Genomic DNA, 18,715 nt, shown 5'->3' with positions numbered 1-18,715 from the left:
TCAAAACAAAAAGCTAGCCTCTGATTAACATCTCCAGCAGGCTGCCGAGAAATTAAACCTTGCTCAGTTCACCATACAACAGCCAGGGTTTTAACAAAATAATTTATACTCCATGGCTCATCACTCTACAAGTTGTGACAATTTTTTTTTTATATTTATATTATATTTATGTATATATATATTTATATATATATATATATATATATATATATATATATATATATATATATATATATATATATATATATATATATATATATATATATATATATATATATGCATAGCAATGACTCAGCACTCATAGGACTTTAACCAGGTGTCTGTCCCTTTATTTATATTTTCTACTTCACTATTTCAAAGTGAAAAGTAAAGTTGTGAACATATATAAACAGAAATGCCATAAAGTGAAATTATTTGTATAGTTTATTACTATTTATTCAAATAAGAGATTGCAAATACACATACATTTAACAATAACCAAAAAATGTGAAAATATCTTTAGTGACACAAAACCCACGTTTATTAAAGGGTTATTTTTTCCTGGGAACTTTTTGCATAAATCGTATTATACAATAATTTTTTAATATGAAATGTTTTATCTCCTGCACCCTATCTACTTTAGGGGTTGCTTCCATACACACTAACGATCCCCATTCTGTGGCCAGGGTTTCTATGCCTTTTATGCACACTGAATTTTGCAGCTGGCATAAGGGTTGATGATCTTGTATTTAGATTGCACCATGAATTTTCAGAGGTATCAGTCACTTCCCTTGGGTAGGGTTGCTTTAGCACCAAGCCATCTTCTGCATTCCCAAGAGTCGATACTCTGTTAACAAAACAACTGGATTTAGTAAATATACTAAATGTTTACAAACAACCTGGAATTTGAAATATACAGTACTTACCTTTGTATTTCTGTTGTTCCTGTTGAGAGTGGATCATCTTTGCAATACACACTCGACCTTTTGTTTGGTGGAGGTCTCCCACGTCTCTTATATTTTTTTTGAAAATTAAATTTCCATTCAGCAATATGTTCAAAGGATGCCTGCTTTTTTTCTACTTCTTTTTCGTTTTCTGTGAAAAATAACCATGCTATTTTTAATCTGCTTTGGAACACTTTTTTTTCTTTGAATAATAAGGATAATTTCTTTGAATAAGTAAGGATCTTGGCTTAGGCAGAGGAGCTAATTTAATACTGTAGCTTCAAGCACTACAAGCAAAAGTGTGTTTGTGCATAAAAACACCATGCATTATGTGCTTATGCCTAATCTTCTTCCTAGTGTGCACCTAGTGCCAATGTGTCAACTGCACTTATGAGAGTAAATGATCTGTGAGGCACATAGCTATGGCTACTGCCACAAAAGGCCAGGAATCGATCTGCTAGCTTCTGGGTCTGCACTCAAAGACACTGTGCCAGCCTGGGCACAGACACTCGGAATTAGTTTTGACGTGGAAAGTAGGCAGTGGTGTGGCTTCCTCATTTTGGCATCCATAAATTGTTTGCCACTAAGAAGCTTGTGGTCCTGTCACTTGATATCTAAGTTGTTGTGGGTACAACTTGCATGCAGTGGTGCACTATTTACTAAGCACAATTTTCTGTCTGTTGCAGAAAACTTTTCAAGATTTACAATGGAAGATACAATATTTATTGGCCAAGTACAGTGAAGACAAAATGTCCTGGCTGCAAGTTGTTATGTAAGATGACTATATGCTTTCCAGACAAAGAGCCAGATTCAATTCAGTAAAAAAAGGTTTATCATGAGAAAAGTCAGAGAAATGGCAGAGATTCAATTTGAGAACTTAAATTCAGAAAAACACACTGTTTATCATGTGAAAACTCTATTAAGGGCTATGGGAAAAAACTGGAACTGAATAAGGAGAAAAGTTTTTCCTCCTCAAATTGAGTTTTCACATGATAAACTATGAGCTAACTTTTTCTCACTGAATTGAATCTGATCCAATATGTGAAATTTTCCTCTGCTGAAAAAGAAATTTTATCATACCAGACTGCAGTATCAGTCTTGCTGTTGGTATGAGAACTGTCCCAGTTGTCTGCCGAAGAAATCTGACAGATACTGAAGCATAGGGAAGGCAATGCCTGGGTTTCTCCACTGGCTTGAAATCTATATCATGTTCATATAAATATACCTATGAGAAAGAAAAACACATCATGTGTAATCTTGACTACCCCAATCAGGAACAGTTTTGGGCCCCTGTCTGCCCCACACACACGCGCAATTTTGGCATCTGAGCATGTCAAGGGGAGAGGCCTGGGAACTGTGCTTTCTGCACTGGAGAAGCAGAACTTCAGGTTTAATAAATGGAATTTCGCCTATTATTGTTATGTGAATTTTCACTAACTGTAACCTGCTCTTCACAAAACAGCTTCATTATTATGTACTCTACAGTTGTTTCAAGCAGTGCCGGAACTAGGGGTGGGCAGAAGTGGGTGCGCCAAGAAAGTACCTCTTCCTTCGCCTACCCCTGGTCCGGTCCCTTTCTCTCCCACCAGCACTCTCCAGCGCAGCTCTGTGCGTGCTCTCTCCCCCATCGAAGAATTGAAAAATCGGGCACCCATGCGCCATGCAGCCAATGGGGGAGAAGTGGCCGGCCGGGTTGCCTTGGTTGTCCGGCTGGCTTGGCCCGGGTCTGATTTCAAGGTTATGGATAGCAGGAGGATAGCTTACCTTTTGCTTCCCAACCAAGGAATGTGCAGCTGGTAGCCTCGGTAGTGTTTCTCTATACTGGGACACCCCTTCCATTTGAGAATATAACACTCCAAGCAAAGTAAAATCTCTTTTGAATGCCTTTTGGCAGCACTACCTGCAGAGTTTAGAGCTCTGCTGTTGTTGTAACAGCGTATGCATCAAATAAAACTAAGTATAATCTTATTTATTGCCGTGTTGTGCAGTCTCTGTACGCATAGCTGGAAAATTCAAAGAACTGCACAGATCATTACCACACTAGTGATTTTACTAAAGATTTAAAGGGGTGATTCGACTTTTAAGTTACCTTTTAGTATGTTATATAATAGGCAATTCTAGGCAATTTTTCAATTGGTCTTCGTTACTTTTTTTTTATATATATAGTTTTTCTTAATTATTTGGCTTTTTCTTCTGACTGTTTCTAGCTTTCAAATGGTGGTCACTGATCCCACCTAAAAAAAACAATGCTCTGTAAAAAACAATTGTTATTGCTACTTTTAATTAATCATGTTTCTATTTAAGCCCTCTCCTATACATATCCCAGTCTCTTATTCAAATTAATGCATAGTTGCTAGAGTAATTTGGACCCTAGCAACCAGACTGCAGAAATTGCAAAATGGAGAGCTGCTGAATAAAAAGGTAAATAACTCAAAAAACACAAATAGTAAAAAAATGGAAACCAATTGCAAATTCTACAGCATACTAAAAGTTAATTCAAAGATGAACAACCACTTTAATATACCAACAGGCAGTGTAGGACTCATGGTCAAAAGGCCTTAACATAGCAAATGGCTTACATAGTTTGGTCAATGTTTGGTAGTAACACATATTTCTTTGTAACACTTATCTATATGTATATATTTACAAAGGTTGAAACTGTGCACTGGCAGCATGAATAAAAACAGCACTAAACAGGGGTGACAGATAATCTACGAGGACCCCCAAGAAAGGTGTCCTTTTTAGCCCAAACTGAAATCTACTACCATCACGTACTTCTGAAGCTTAGGAGCAGATTTACAAATGGTTGAATATCGAGGGTTAATTAACCCTCGATATTCGACTGCCGAATGTAAATCCTTCAACTTCGAATATCGAAGTCAAAGGATTAACCGCAATTAGTTTGATCGAATGATTTTAATCCATCGATCGAACGATTTTTCTACGACCAAAAAAAATTGGTATAAGCCTATGGGGACCTTCCCCATAGGCTAACATTGCACCTTGGTAGGTTTTAGGTGGTGAAGTGGGGGGTCGAAGTTTATATTAAAGAGACAGTACTTCGACTATCGAATTGTCGAATATTCTAACGATTTTTAATTTGAATCGTTTGATTCGAAGTCTAATTCGAAGTTTTTTTTATTCTATTCCTTCACTCGAGCAAAGTAAATGTGCCCCTTAGTGTGATATGCTCCCTTCAGCAGTGAAAATAGTCTCTTGCCCGATACATGGACCATTGAGTCCCTCTACTAAGGGGCACTAGGGGCTTGGAAGATGGACTACATGGAGTGGCTCTGTTAAGCTGGGAGAATTGCCCAAACCTCCCATTCAAGAAAGGTTGCTATTTAATTATGAAATAGTTAGACTTCAGGTTCCTACTCAATCAAATTATTTATTCAAGGTGGATCTGTATAGAGCAAATAACATCAAACTATGAATCAAGAAGCAAAAGAGAAATAAAATGGAACATACTAATGAATTCGATATTTGTTCATCAAAGGAATCACTCCAAGCAGGCACCTTATTTGATACATGACTATCAAATTCTGGTTTCAGAATAGCTTTCCCAGTTGTTAGGACTTTTTTAACTCTACCAAACAGCACCTGATTAGGGAATATATATAAGCACAATTAGCAGTATATCTTTTTAAAATAAAAGACAAGTGAGCACTATCATATCATACTTAATGCCAATCTAGAACACCTGCCAGAGAGCAATATTGAACTGATGGTTTTCACAGTAACAAAAATATGCTGCCCAGGTATGCACAAAATCTCATAAAAAACATCTTCCATTAAACCATTTGTCAGGAATAATGAGATACTGACATGTTTTACGTATAATATATCTTTTTAAAGTGATTTAGCCGGACGACGCAGCAGAGTGGCCGCATGTACTAGGCTCTCCTGGGGCTTCATCCATACAAGTTCCCCAATCCGGCAGTCCCTTGCCGCAATTCTCACCTTCAGGGGATCCGGTCTGAGTAGGGACTGACCAGCCACCCGACTGCAGCAAGACCGAGCTCTGGGATGCGCGCTGCGAGGCGGAGCCGGTTGAGGCCTAGCGGCGCGTGCTAAGCCGCGGCCTCAGGTACTTGCGGTCCCCAGCCTGGGCCCACATACCGGCGCGGTTCCCTCAAAAACCGCTCTACTAGCCCTGCAAAAGTGTCTGCAAGTCAGCTGAGGTGAGGTGACCGGCTCTGGAGCCCCGGGGGCCCCCTTTCCCTACAGGATAAGTCCCAATATAAGGTGCTAGCCCTGACTAAGTGGGTGCATTTCTCCCTCTCAGTCTCTAGCTGCTGGAAATCAGGCCAAGAGTGGGGGAGGGCAAGCAAGTGCCCAAGTGACCCTGTATTACCTCTTCTGTCTGCATAATACCTTGATTATAACATCCCGGCACCCTGTGGACTGACACCCTTACGCCAGGCTGTATAAAGAGTCCTTCAATTAAATTAAATTGCCTAAGGGCCACTGCAGTTGCCGCAACGTCTACGGTGGGGGTCTATGGCAGCACTTATGTCCACCGGGAAATTTCTCGAACAATAGACCCCTTGCCGGCCTGAGGCCTACTCTGGAGGCCAAGTAACGACCCTCGGGGGCGTGGCTACCGTATCTATGTGAGAGGTTGCTCTTCTGTTGGGTTCCGCCAGCCAGCACTTACTCTCTTCCCGGTGAGTTAACATACCGCTCCACCACTGTCTACACTGACCTCTCTAGCTACTCTTGCCTTCTTGTGACAGGATGGGCCCCAATAAGACCTTCAAAAAAGCTCCGGAAGCTGCTGCGAAGCTGGGAAGGTTCGCTCGTGATAGCGGCTCTATCAAGGACAGTGGAACTCATTCTGCTTCATCCTCCCCAGATTCTTCTCCCGCACATAGCCCTGCCGCACCACAGGAACCTACGTTGGCGGATCTGCTTGCAGAGATAAAAGCGACCAGGGATACCTGCACAACACTGATTACTGCCAAAACTGAAGAGCTTAAAGTGGAGTTCTCCATTCTTAAACAGGACATTCAAAAGCTTCGTGAACGTACGGTAGAAGCTGAGCACCGTATTGACGCTTTGGAAAAAACATGTGCACCTGTCCCACAACAGATCACTGAGCTCCAGCAGGCACTCACAGTGTGTCAAGCAAAATCAGATGATCTTGAGAACCGATTGCGTCGGAACAACATAAGGTTTGTGGGCTTCCCTGAAAGAGCGGAGGGGACAGAGCCTGAAAAATTCCTTGAATCCTGGATCAGGGAAACTTTTGAAGTCCCCTTGCTCTCTTCCGTCTTCACCGTGGAAAGGGCACACAGAATCCCAATGCGTCCTCCTATCCCTGGGGCCCCTCCTAGAGCTCTAATTGCACGGCTGCTAAACGCCAAGGATAGGGATGCCCTACTCAGGATGGCAAGGAACATGCAGCGGATCACGTTCCAGAATACCAGGATCTCTCTTTACCCTGACTTCTCACTGGAGGTTCAGCGGCAACGGTCGCGATTTCAGGAGGTCAAGAAACGTCTGAGGGAAAAGAAGATCGAGTATGCCATGTTGTACCCTGCTAAGCTTCGGATTCAAGCGAACGGCAGCACCCAATTTTTTTCTTCCCCATAAGAAGTCTCTACATGGTTGGATAACGCGGCACTTTAAAGCTCATCTCTCTGAAGCCCTTACAGCCCTCTTTTGGATTACAAAATTTGTTTTTTCCAGCATTGGTCGTGAGGATCTTCGCTTCTTCTCCCGGGTGTTTCTTATTCACGTGAGCATGTGGTCAATATCTGACTAACACTATTTCCTTTTACTTACAGGTTACTGCATTGTTCTTCTGCATGGATCCATGCTGCCACATTTGGGGAACTTTTCTGTTGCAGTTAATTTTTCATTGCTTTGGCTCACTCTTCCCATGGCGCATTTCACATTCAACTCTGATTTTTCCCACATGTCTCACTCTAAGTATCCTGGCTGTTGGCCGGCGGGCCCAGGATAGTTTGACTGTATTTGGAACCCTCTCAGCTGTCAAGTACAGCTTTTGAACGGTTTAACTACGTTTCAATAGGAATGTATTTTTTTGTTGGTAGGTTCAGGGATCAAATTCTGCCCAAGTTGGGGTCTGGCAGAAAGGGAGGGGCTCCCTGCACTCGGGTGCAGGGGACGGGAGTTAACCAGTTATTGAGATTAAAAGTTCAACGGGTAGCACTGAAATATTTGCATGTCTATACTCTTCTCAGGCCCAAGTGGCCTCGATGCCTCATCTTCACGACCATGTTTACAATTTTGCTGAAGTGTTTGCATAGCTTATGCCTCTTTTTGCCTTATTTTCTTGCTCGCAACATGGGTCAAACTGTTAACATTACCTCCTCGTGGCATCTAATTTAAAATTTTCTCTACTCTCCTGGAATGTAAGGGGCTTAAACGACCGGATTAAAAGAAAGTTAGTACTAGATCAGGTCAAATCACTCGATGGGGAAGTGATACTGCTACAAGAAACCCATCTTACCGGGAGTAAGATTTTAGCCCTTAGACGTCCCTGGGTGGGTTGGGCCTTTCACGCCACATACTCTCCTTACACTGGTGGGGTATCAATCCTGGTCAAAAAATCTGTTAATTTTCAACTACTGTCTCTAAGGTCTGAGCCCAAGGGCAGATTTCTTTTTCTGAATTGTAAGGTTAATTCTGTGGATACTGTTTTGGCCAATATGTATATTCCGCCCCCTTATACAGATGAGTGTATTGTCCAATTTGTTAAATTTGTAGCGGACTTCCCATATGCTCAAATTATTTGTGGAGGTGATTTTAACACAGTTTTGAATGAAAATCTGGATAGGGTAAGGAATTCTACCACTACTTCTGGTACTAGAGCATCTAATTTGGCAGCTTTGATGACGGACATTTCCCTAGTGGAGGTGTGGCGTCATTGCCACCCCTCACAACCTGGATTCTCCTGCTTCTCCACAACTCACATGTCCTTATCACGGTTGGACATGATATTTCTTTCCAAAGCCCTGCTTTTAAATATACAAAGTGCTCATTATCACACTCGAGGTATCTCCGACCATGCCCCGCTCAAGATAACTTGGCATACTGGCCCCAGCTCCCAAAGTAATAGACAGTGGTCCTTCAACCCAGTCTGGCTCAATATTATCAATAACGATGCAGCAATTGCCAGTTCTATTACAGAATACTTCTCACTAGATCATGCCCCTGTTGATACCCCAACAGTTTGGGAGGCCTTTAAAGCCACTCTTAGGTACATTCTCCACACAGAGATTACGGCAGTTAAAAAGGCCTCACGCCATCTTGAAATGCAGTTAAGTCAGGAGGTTGATACCCTTACTGCTAGTATGCAAGCAAACCCCTCCCCTACCACGTTAATAGCTTTACGTCAAGCAGAACAGGATTATGCGGCACATATGCATGAAAAAACTAAGAGGAAATTGCTTTTCTCTAAGGTTACTTTTTATGAACAAGGTGAACGGGCTGGGAAACTACTGGCTTATATGGCCAGAGCACACACCACCCCCCCGGTGATTTCTGACCTTTACGATTCACAAGGAGTATTACGTAGTCAGCCCAATGAGATAGTAGGGATTTTACATGACTTCTATACCCATCTTTATACTTCTAAAAATACGACCTCCCCAGAGGAAATGGAGGCCTATTTTGCTAATATCCACTTGCCTACTCTAACGATAGAACAGGTCAACACCCTGGAGGCTGCGATCTCAGTGCAGGAAATCTCTGAAGCCATTGATGCCTTCCCTACTGGTAAGGTTTCTGGTCCAGATGGCCTACCAATCGAAATCTATAAAAGATTCAAAAACGAAATTGCCCCAAAATTGTGTGAGACCTTTCAGAATGCGCTGCAGCGTCAGTCCCTACCCCCATCTATGTACAATGCCACAATTGTGCTACTCAACAAGCCCGGTAAAGACCCCAAACAATGTGACGCATATCGCCCAATCTCACTACTTACAGCTGATGTTAAAATCTTGGCAAAAGTCTTGGCCTTGAGACTGGGTGCAGTGATTCACCGCTTGGTACATGAGGATCAGACTGGTTTCATGCCTGGCAAATCCACAGCTCTGAATATCCGTAGACTTTACACTAATCTTTCCCTCCCCCATGATAACCAGGGTCAAAGGACTGTGGTTGCCCTGGACATTGCCAAGGCGTTTGACACAGTTGAATGGCCTTATCTTTGGCAACTGCTGAAGGAATTCGGATTTGGCCCCAACTACATCAATTTGGTTAAATTGTTATACATTGCTCCCGCCGCCTCTATAAAAGCAAGTAATATGTCTACCCCATCCTTCCGCCTTTACCGAGGTACTAGGCAGGGCTGTCCACTCTCTCCTCTTCTATTTGCACTAGCCATTGAGCCCCTTGCTTACCTCATCCGATCTCATAGCAATATAACTGGATTTGTTCTGGGTAATAGGGAGGATCGTGTTCAATTATATGCGGATGATACCCTCTTATATCTGGGGGACAGGGGCGCTTCGCTAACCAATGCACTAGCGGTCTTGGCTGAATTTGGTGTTGTCTCCGGTCTGGTTATTAATAAATCCAAATCCACTGCCCTTATGCTAGACCCACTTACTGAGGAAGAGAGAATGACTACCTTCCCTTTTAAAGTAGTTCCCGAATTCACTTACTTAGGAGTTAAGGTCACAGCTCTCCCCCAACAATACTTAGCACTTAACTTAGACCCGCTGAATGATTGGATGTCTCAAAAGCTTAAGTCATGGGCTAATCTTCCGGTAGGCCCTACAGGGCGGATCCATCTTATAAAGATGATTATATTACCCAAATTACTCTATGTACTACAACAAGCCCCTGTATGGATACCGAAACCCTATTTTCTTAAAATAAATGCTATATTTAGGCAACTGGTGTGGGCTCATTCCAGGCCACGACTGAAGCTTGAAACATTGATGTGTGCTAAAAGTAAAGCTGGTCTGGCCCTTCCAGATATGTATTTATACTACCTGGCAGCACAACTGTCCCATCTCACTACGTGGGTGGAAGGTTCGCATCACCGAGTGCTACATTCACTTTGGGCTCACTTGACTGGCTTCACTGATAACCCAGTAAGCTGGATTCTAGGGAAATCTGTCACTACATCTCAGTCATTACTTTCCCCCCCCATCGACTCCCTACGTAAGGTGTGGAAAGTGGCTAGTGCGCTTTTGAAGTCTGCTCCCACTGACCCGCTTACGTCACTATGGAACAACCAAAATTACCCCTTGTTGGCAAAGCTAGGCCCAATGAGTCTTTGGTCGGACCTAGGGGTGAATACCTTAGGTGATGTATGGCAAGACGGCAAACTAATCTCCTTTGCTCAATTGAGAGACCAATTCCAGATCCCATGTAACCAATGGTTGACTTTTCATAAGCTCAGCCGTGCTCTCACTGTTACTCACAAGCGTCATGATTTGTCACTGTCCACGCACCCCTTTCTTGTCTATATTAAAAGGGGACATACTAAAGGTTTGGTCACCATGTTATATGCTAAATTGCTACAAGAAGTTCACGGAAATAATTTAGATGGACTACGCTCTAAATGGGAGGTGGATGTGGGCACAATCCTAGATGAGGAATGGCAAGAAGCGCAAGAATCCCCTCAGTTAGTATCCCCCAACTATAGACTACGGCTAATCCAACTATATATTCTTCACAGGGCTTACTACACCCCTGTCAGACTTCATTACATTAATGCCAACACCCCTGATGTTTGTACTAGATGTGCTTTGGACAGGGGAACTCTGATTCACATGCTGTGGAGCTGCACAAAGCTTACTGCGTACTGGAGGGAAATACTGGATACATTGGAAGGGGTGCTTCAGGTGACAATAGACAGAACACCTAAAACTTGCATCTTGGCCATAATTCAGGACTTAAAACTGAATCAATGTCAATCCCTGTTCCTCCTAGAGGCACTGCTACTAGCCAAGAGATTAATTACCCAGAACTGGAGAGCTGTGACCCCTCCTACCTTTTCTACCTGGAAAGCAATAATGCAGGATACCTGTACCACTGAATATCTAATGTACTTGAAAAGGGGAGCCCCCACTAAATTCCATAGGATTTGGGGACCCTGGGCTGACATTTACCCCCTACACCCAAGACAACCACTAGCGGTTTAAGTCACATTAGGGTACAGGACAGGTAACTGGTATATGTATTTCACTTGTCTGACTAGTTATGAATCCCTCATAGGAGGGAGTCTAGATATTGTTGTGAAATGTTATACTCATGACGAACTGTATGTTGTATGATATGCCCCTTTTATCCTGCTTGATCTCGACATGTAACGTGACACAATGTTTTTCCTTAAATTGTCTTTACATTGTAAACTGCTTACTTTATTCTCTCAATAAACTACCCGAATTTAAAAAAAAAAAAAGTGATTTAGCCACCTTAACTTTTTTTGCCGTTCACAATAATATTTCCCTTTCTCCAATACACGATTGCAACAGTCAAAATCCAAATCAACTAAAGTGAGTTATGGCTGTGTACTGGACCAATATACTGCTGGTAATGATGTGCGGGCCAGCCCGATACCCATGGGACCCTCAGGTCAGTCGGGTTCTGGCTGACTTTACCACACCCTTTTGCAAGTTGCATGTGGGTTCAGGTAGAGCGTGTCTCCCTGCACGCAACCTTACACTGCCGGCTTCCTGCATTCTTTTTGATACCCTTGTGTTTGCCCCTCCCCTTTTGTGATGTCATCGGCAGGGCGGTTCAGGTCTAAATATAGAGGGCAGGAGGTGGGTGAGGGTTGTGTCAGGTGCAGGAAGTGTGCAGGTTGAGTTTTTCTTGTCCCACTCATCCCTAACTGCTGGAAAAATTATTGTTTTCCAGAATAGAAAAGGAGGTTTTCTTACCTGGAAAATCCCTTTCTCGTAGGCCCATACTGTCAGTGCAGGACGACTGGGGTTAACTTAGCTCCTCTCCGGAGGCAGGACAAACTATTGCTTAACTATTGCTTTTTGAGACTCCTCCTTCCTGGTATCTCCAGTTTTGCTATGACGAGCAGTAAAAAAAAATACCCGGTACCAGTGGGTGGGATGCTGCACTGACAGTATGGGCCTACGAGAAAGGAATTTTTCAGGTAAGAAAATCTCCTTTTCTACGTACGACCCTACCTGTCAATGTAGAATGACTGGGGATGTCCCAGAGCTGTCCTCAAATTGGGGGGGGGGAACTTTAACCGAACTAACTGTGGGTAGTGTGTCCACAAAAAAAATACATTAGAACTATGCAGGAACTAAGAAGGTGCTACTGTTGCTTGCAGCACCTTCCTGCCTAAAACCCCTTCTGAAGAGGCAAAAACATCCAGTTTGTAGAATTTTGAAAATGTGTGCAAGGAGCTCCAGGTTGCTACCTTGCATAACATGTCAAGGGAAGCTGAGTTCTGTAGCACCCAGGAAGTGCTGACTTTTCTGGTAGAATGTGCCCTAAGATTGGGTGGAATGCTCTTACCTATCCTAGCATAGGATACCAGCCAGGGCTGTTTGAAGGACAAAACCGAGAGATTCGAGACTCTGCAGCCCGAGCAAATAGCGATTAAAAAGGCTACCTTCCAAGATACGTACTTGATGTCTTCTGTATCCATGGGTTCAAATGGGGCTTGTTGAAGAGCCTTCAAACCTAAGTTTAAGTCCCACGGTGGTACTGGGTCTTTGTGGAGGGTAAATATGCATTAATGCCTGGAAATATTGCTTAAACTCTGGTAAAATAGCCCATTGTGTTTGATACAGTGATGAAAGAGCTGACCATCCTATAAATCGTGGCCAAGTATGATAATAAGACTTGGTTGTAGATGCTTTGTGGGCTGCTAGGAGAGTAGTGGTGACTGCTGCAGAGAACCCTTTGTTGCACCACAGTTGGGATTCAATAGCCACGCCGTCAATTTTAGTTGTGATATGTTATCTGCTACTGCTGGCCCTTGAGAATCCATGGCTCCTCTTGGGACAACTGAATTAGGTCTGCAAACCATGTGTGTCTGGGCCACCGTGGAGCTATTAGGATCGTGTTCAACTTTTCCATTCTGATCTTTCGAATGACTCTCGGAATAAGTGGAATGGGTGGAAAAATGTATGCTAGTTGGCACGGACTCACAAGGACGTCCACTCCTTCCGCCTTGGGGTCGTGGACTCTGGCAAAAAATCTGCGAAGTTGTGCATTGAATCTGGCAGCCATCATGTCCACTGTTGGAGTTCCCTATTTTTTCACTTGAAAAACCTCTGGTTTGAGCTGCCATTCTCGGGGATCCAGTGTATTCCTGCTGAGGTAATCTGCTTGCCAGTTTTGGACCCCCAGAATGAAAATTGCTGTGATGTAGTTGTTGTTCTGCTCCGCCCAGGCCATGATTTGAGTTACTTCCTTTAGAGGTGCTGCATTTCTGGTGCCCCCTTGGTGGTTGAAGTACGCCACTGTGGTGCCGTTGTCCGATTGCATTCAGATGTGCCTTTCCTGTAGATGATGTTGCCAATGTTCGAGGGCGTTGATGTGTAACTTGGTCTCCTGAATTGACCACATCCCTTGGCAGACTCTTGGGGGCCATAACGCTCCCCACGCTAGCAGACTCGCGACTGTTGTTATCACGACTTCAACCGGCCCAGATTCTGCCCTACCGCAGGTCCGAGGATGGCTGCAGCGCTCTGAAAATCCTTTTTGAGGACATAGTCCATCTTCTTGTCCATTGGATCCTTTAGGGATCCTGCGTCTTCAGCCGGAAGCATAGTGTTAGGAGAAAGTCGAACAATGGGCGGATCTACTTTGAAGATCTTATCCCACACTTTAAATTCCTCTTGCACTGGGTAGGTGTTGAAAAATCTAGGAGGTATATTGCTCTTCTTAACTGGTTGTGCCCATTCGGCCTCAATCGGTCTAGTAGTGGATTTACATACTGGGAATGACCTTGGGCATTTGGAAGAGTTTCCTAGGACTTTGTTTGCCTTAGAAAGTGAAATCTGTTCCTCCTTAATATCTAAGGTAGAAAAAATTAATTTGAGGAGATCTTTAACCTCTTCTGATTGCTTAGATGTGTCCTCTGAGGATGAAGATTGGGAGTCAGAAATGGCTCCTTCCTCTGAAGAGGAGTATGACTCTGATTGTGCAGGGGAATTGGGGGACACATCCACCTCTTTTTCCTCTGAAGTGGGAGAGGGGGAACAATTTTGCTTTCTTTTCCCACCTATGTTTGGTATAAGTACTGGTCGCCTGTTTGGAACCTGAGGGCTGATTGGGAGGCATTGTATATGAAATCTGAGCCTGTGTCTGGGCCTCCTGGAGGGCATGTACTAGCGCTGTAGTTATGCTGCTATTACCCGGAACTAAACTTGAGGTTTGTAAGGCAGATTGTACCTGGTGAAGCTGATTGTGACCGGCTTTAGGAGCTTTCTTAATCCTTGCCTTCAGCTTGTGCTGTTTATCTGGCATATCAATTTCCTCAATTAAGGAGAGCAGATCCTCATCCGCTGAAGCCATAGTGTAGTCGCTGCAGAGATTGAGGAACTCTGTGTCTTAAGCCTGCCTTATTAGGTTAGTCACTCTGCTGTGTGATCTTACCACTATTGTGGTCCATATCCAGATTAGTTGTGATGTCCGGTATGCGAGATGCGCAGTGATGGGTGATCCAATATGGCCTCTGGTATTTTCTGGAGCTGAGCACGCCGAAATACCAATATGGCCACTGCCAAAAATGGCTAGGTGTGCGCTTGCCCATTTACCTCAGCTCTTGGTGCATCTGGGTAGGCTCAACCTGTTATGAGATAATAGCGGGAGCACTTATACCTTTTCTTTTGGACGGCCGTTACATGATAGGGGGAGCGCAATGAAGGACTCAACCAATCTGTTCCTGTATGAAGTCGTGCTAGGACTCCATGCTGTATCACGTTCTTTTCGTTACCATAAGGATGGAGTGCTGGGCTCAATCTCCTACTTAACACTAAATCAGAGAGCTCACAAGCATTGAATTAATTCTTGAAACTAAACGCAGGAGAAAGAGAATTTGCTGCCTCCGAGGCAGGACAAACTATAAACTGGTGAGGAGGTGGAGATACCAGGAAGGAGGAGTCTCAAGAAGCAATAGTTTATCCTGCCTCCGGAGAAGAGCAAGTTAACCCCAGACGTCCTGCACTGACAGGTAGGGTAGGGTATGTAGAAAATAAACAATTACAAAGTGGTAAAGGTCAGGGGGTTACTACCCCAACTCATTAAAATGTTTTACTGCTCTTCTCAATGTAGGAGGAGTTAAGGGATTTATCATATAAATGAAATTACTCACATATTTTAATCATTCAGATTAAAAGATACTTACCTTAAAAACTACAACAACACCTGAATATCTAGTATTTCTTTGTGCCCAGTTCAGGGCTATGTCAATGTGCCTGAAAACATATACACCAAGCTGAGGGTTGCCAAGGCTTTTAAAAGATGAACTGTTAATGCTTAAACCATTCTGCCATATGTCCACTGTGGCAGCTTTTGTCAATACTAAAAAGCAAAACTGTTCCTTCAAATCATTTTTCCCTTGTTCTCGCATCTCTGACCTAAAACATAAAAATAACAAAATAAAATACAATATAACACCATTTTCATGTATGGGATCCATTATCCCGCACACCCTCTGGTAGATAACAAACGATACCTGGTGCACAAAGGTAGAGGATCAGCTGCCTCACAAGCAGTATAGCAAAAAGAATCCCAAGGCACACGGGGTCAATGCAAGCAAGCTGCCTTGCGTGTTTATTGCGAAGTGCAATGTTTCGGGGTCACGCCCCTTTCTCAAGCATATGCTTGACAAAAGGCACGTGACCCCGAAACGTTGCACTTGGCAATAAACACGCACGGCAGCTTGCTTGCATTGACCCCGTGTGCCTTGGGATTCTTTTTGCTATCCATTATCCAGAAAACAGTTATCCAGAAAACTCAGAATAACGAGAAGGTCATATCCCATAAACTCCATTATAAGCAAATAATTCTAATGTTCAAAAATGATTTCCTTTTTCTTTTTAATAATACAACAGTAAATTGTACTTGTTCCTAACTAAGATAAAATGAGTCCTTAGTGGAAGCCAACAATCCTATTGCAGTTATTTAACATTTAAATGTTTTTTAGTAGACTTAAAGTATAGAGATGAAAATTACAGAAAGATTCATTATTTGGAAAATCCCAGGTCCTGATCATTCTGGATTACAAATCTTATGCCAGTATAATCAAAATGTAGGTTACATTTTCTTAAATTATTTTTTCATAAAAAAAGGGGTTCCAGAAGGGAAAAAGCGGTGGGTAATAAAGTAAGCCAAAAACCCCAACACACCAGGATTGGGCATAGGCGGAGGGTAATTTTTTTGTTTGGGAAGGCTAATTAAAGGCATGTCCTCTACTATTGGTTTTATAGTCAAACTGCATGAAAATTCACCCAAGCAAAAAAAACCACATTGTTCTTCAAATGCATAGTACTCCAGAATAAGCGATGAACAAAACTTGTGCAAAATTTGTGCTTCAAAAAAAAAAAAAAATGTTGTCGCCCATTTACTTCTATATATTTCGGGGAATTTCCGCCATTCCGTGAATTTTGGGTCAAATCACTACCCAGAATGCTTCATAAATGCAATGTGTATTACCCCTTGTGGCAGAATATATGCAGTGCCAATGCCATGTAGAATGCCACCTGAACACACTGCAGGATAAATAAATTACCATATTAATGGATAATGCTCTGAGAACATTTGGCAGATACAGTGTTATATCCTTGTATAATAACCAGTGGCATAGCTAGAAGATACTGAGCCTCAAAGCAAAATCATATCAAATGAGAAATAAAGTGTCAATTCAATGTGTCATACCCCCAGAATATGTCCAAATAAATACAGAGCCAGTTATAGGTATAGTGCCACTTGGAGCACACACTGAAGAAAATACTGTGAATCATACATATAATACACCTATAACAACAATAAAATACACACATCAAAATGCTGTTTTTCAGAGATGTTTGGCAATTCCTTCTCCTCTCTGTCTATCACAGCAATTGGGAAAAGCTTTCCAGGTATTGTTGAACTATAACTCTCGAAATGCTGCAGCCTTTTAGCAACAGGTGGGAGTTCTAGAGCAACATCATTTGGAGAGTGTCATTTTTCCTTTTACACTTGGCTACAGTAATAGGATCCCCAGAACAGCTGTTGAAATCACTATTACAAAAAAAATCCAGATAAAATAATAAAACAAAATATTTGGTGAAGTTTGGATCAGCTGTCCTAGGAAAAGGCAGAGATGTTTGGCAAAGAGGGGTCAGATCAGCACATTTCTCAAGCTGATTCATAAGCCTCAGATCAATGGTGAGTGAAAGAAGCAGAATTGCAGTGGATGTGCTGTTCTGTGAAATGCATCTGGCCACTAATGCATATGGCATTGCGCTGCTGATTATTTGGCACAGATGAATTGTGTGTAACCAAAGATAACAAGCTACAGGTGGTCAATACAAGCTTCCCTAAACTTCCTTTTCTAGTAGTTTACTGTGGCTGCAACAAAACAAGTGGTAGCTTACCTAAGTAGAGAAGCAAAGCAATTTTCTATTTGGAAGCAGGAAGCAACTTGACCCCTCCTACTCCATTCCGATTGGACAGGCAACAGTAACTAGGCTGTTCATGATGCTACCTAACCAATCCTAAAGTAGGAGGATGCTCAGCGTTCTATCTGCTTACTATCCAATCGGAAAATCGGAAGGTAGAAGGAGGTTCAGTCTTCGCAAATGCAGTCTCTCCAGCTGCACTGACAGCTTTACATTATGGAGATTCGCAATGAGTCTGTGTGAAGTGTGTGAACCAGGGTATACGTTTTTTTACATTGTCAACCTGTTCTGGAAGTTTGACACTGTTGGTTTGGGGAGGCTTAGCCTCCCCAAGCCTTCATTATTATCCGCCCCTGGGATTGGGCCAAACTTTTAGATGAGACAAGAAAAATTGAGGAAATAGCGATTTGCCATAATAATATTCAGAAATATTGGAAAATGTGGAACCCATGGGTAAACCACTTTCAGTTGACAAATACAAAGAAAAAATGTACTTTTTGACCATTACCTTTTTTCAGAGTATTTCTTCTCCAAATCCTGATTGCAGATCAGCTTGGGCTCCCCAAAGAACCATGAGGACTTTAGGTCACAAAGTGTATTCAGTCTTGCCTTATTTAGAATATCTAGTAAATCACAACATTCCCTCTTACTGTTCATCTCTCGGGCAAGATATCCTATGAATACATAAAGCACAAAACAAAATGTACACTCCTCGTGCAGCAAAGTGTCAGCAAATAGCTAGTGAAAATGAAAGTGCCTTTTACCCTGAATCTAGACATGAGGTTATAATGATCCAGATTACTAATAGAACAAGGTATCCTCTTCCAGGCTTTGGAGTGCCTTAAAAGATGTAATCATTGGACCTAGTACCAAAGGTACTAGCACTAAAGTGATGTACCAGCAAAACACCACCAGGCTTCAATAGGTCTCTTACTGACCAAAAAATTGCTGTGTGGTTTTTGGTTGCTTAAAGGGGTTAGATTAACTTTTAGACTGATGTAATGAATGATATTTTGAGATAATTTACAGTTGGTTTATATTTATTATTATTTGAGTTATTGACCTTTTTATTAGGGATGCACAGAATCCACTATTTTGGATTTGGCCGAACCCCCGAATCCTTTGCGAAGGATTCGGCCGAATACCAAACTGAATCCGAATCCAAATTTGCATATGCATATTAGGGGTGGGAAGGGGAAAACATTTTTAACTTCCTTGTTTTGT

General features: G+C 42.5%; 1 protein-coding gene across 1 annotated transcript; it reads right to left on the bottom strand.

Moving 5' to 3' along the window:
- Positions 1–520: 520 nt before the first annotated feature.
- Positions 521–2,551, bottom strand: LOC121400666. Its single transcript, XM_041584335.1, has 4 exons — positions 2,483–2,551; positions 2,004–2,148; positions 906–1,125; positions 521–826 (listed from the first exon to the last, which is right to left on the bottom strand). The coding sequence occupies exons 1-4, from the start codon at positions 2,549–2,551 to the stop codon at positions 619–621; spliced, it is 642 nt and encodes a 213-aa protein (XP_041440269.1). The 3' UTR covers positions 521–618.
- Positions 2,552–18,715: the final 16,164 nt, after the last annotated feature.

Source organism: Xenopus laevis, chromosome 1L (genome assembly GCF_017654675.1).
Source record: "Xenopus laevis strain J_2021 chromosome 1L, Xenopus_laevis_v10.1, whole genome shotgun sequence".
Lineage (NCBI taxonomy): Eukaryota > Metazoa > Chordata > Amphibia > Anura > Pipidae > Xenopus > Xenopus laevis.
Note: the sequence above shows the minus strand (reverse complement) of the source record. Positions and strands in the feature narration are given on the sequence as shown.

What these genes read in the sequence shown, in the direction of transcription:
- LOC121400666 (XM_041584335.1), bottom strand. Translation starts at nt 2,551, where the DNA reads ATGGGGGAGAGAGCACGCACAGAGCTGCGCTGGAGAGTGCTGGTGGGA. An exon ending in AAGACTGATACTGCAGTCTG is followed by an intron (nt 1,126 to 2,003) that starts GTATGATAAAAT and finishes TATTATTCAAAG; the next exon opens with AAAAAAAAGTGTTCCAAAGC. An exon ending in GGAACAACAGAAATACAAAG is followed by an intron (nt 827 to 905) that starts GTAAGTACTGTA and finishes TTTTGTTAACAG; the next exon opens with AGTATCGACTCTTGGGAATG.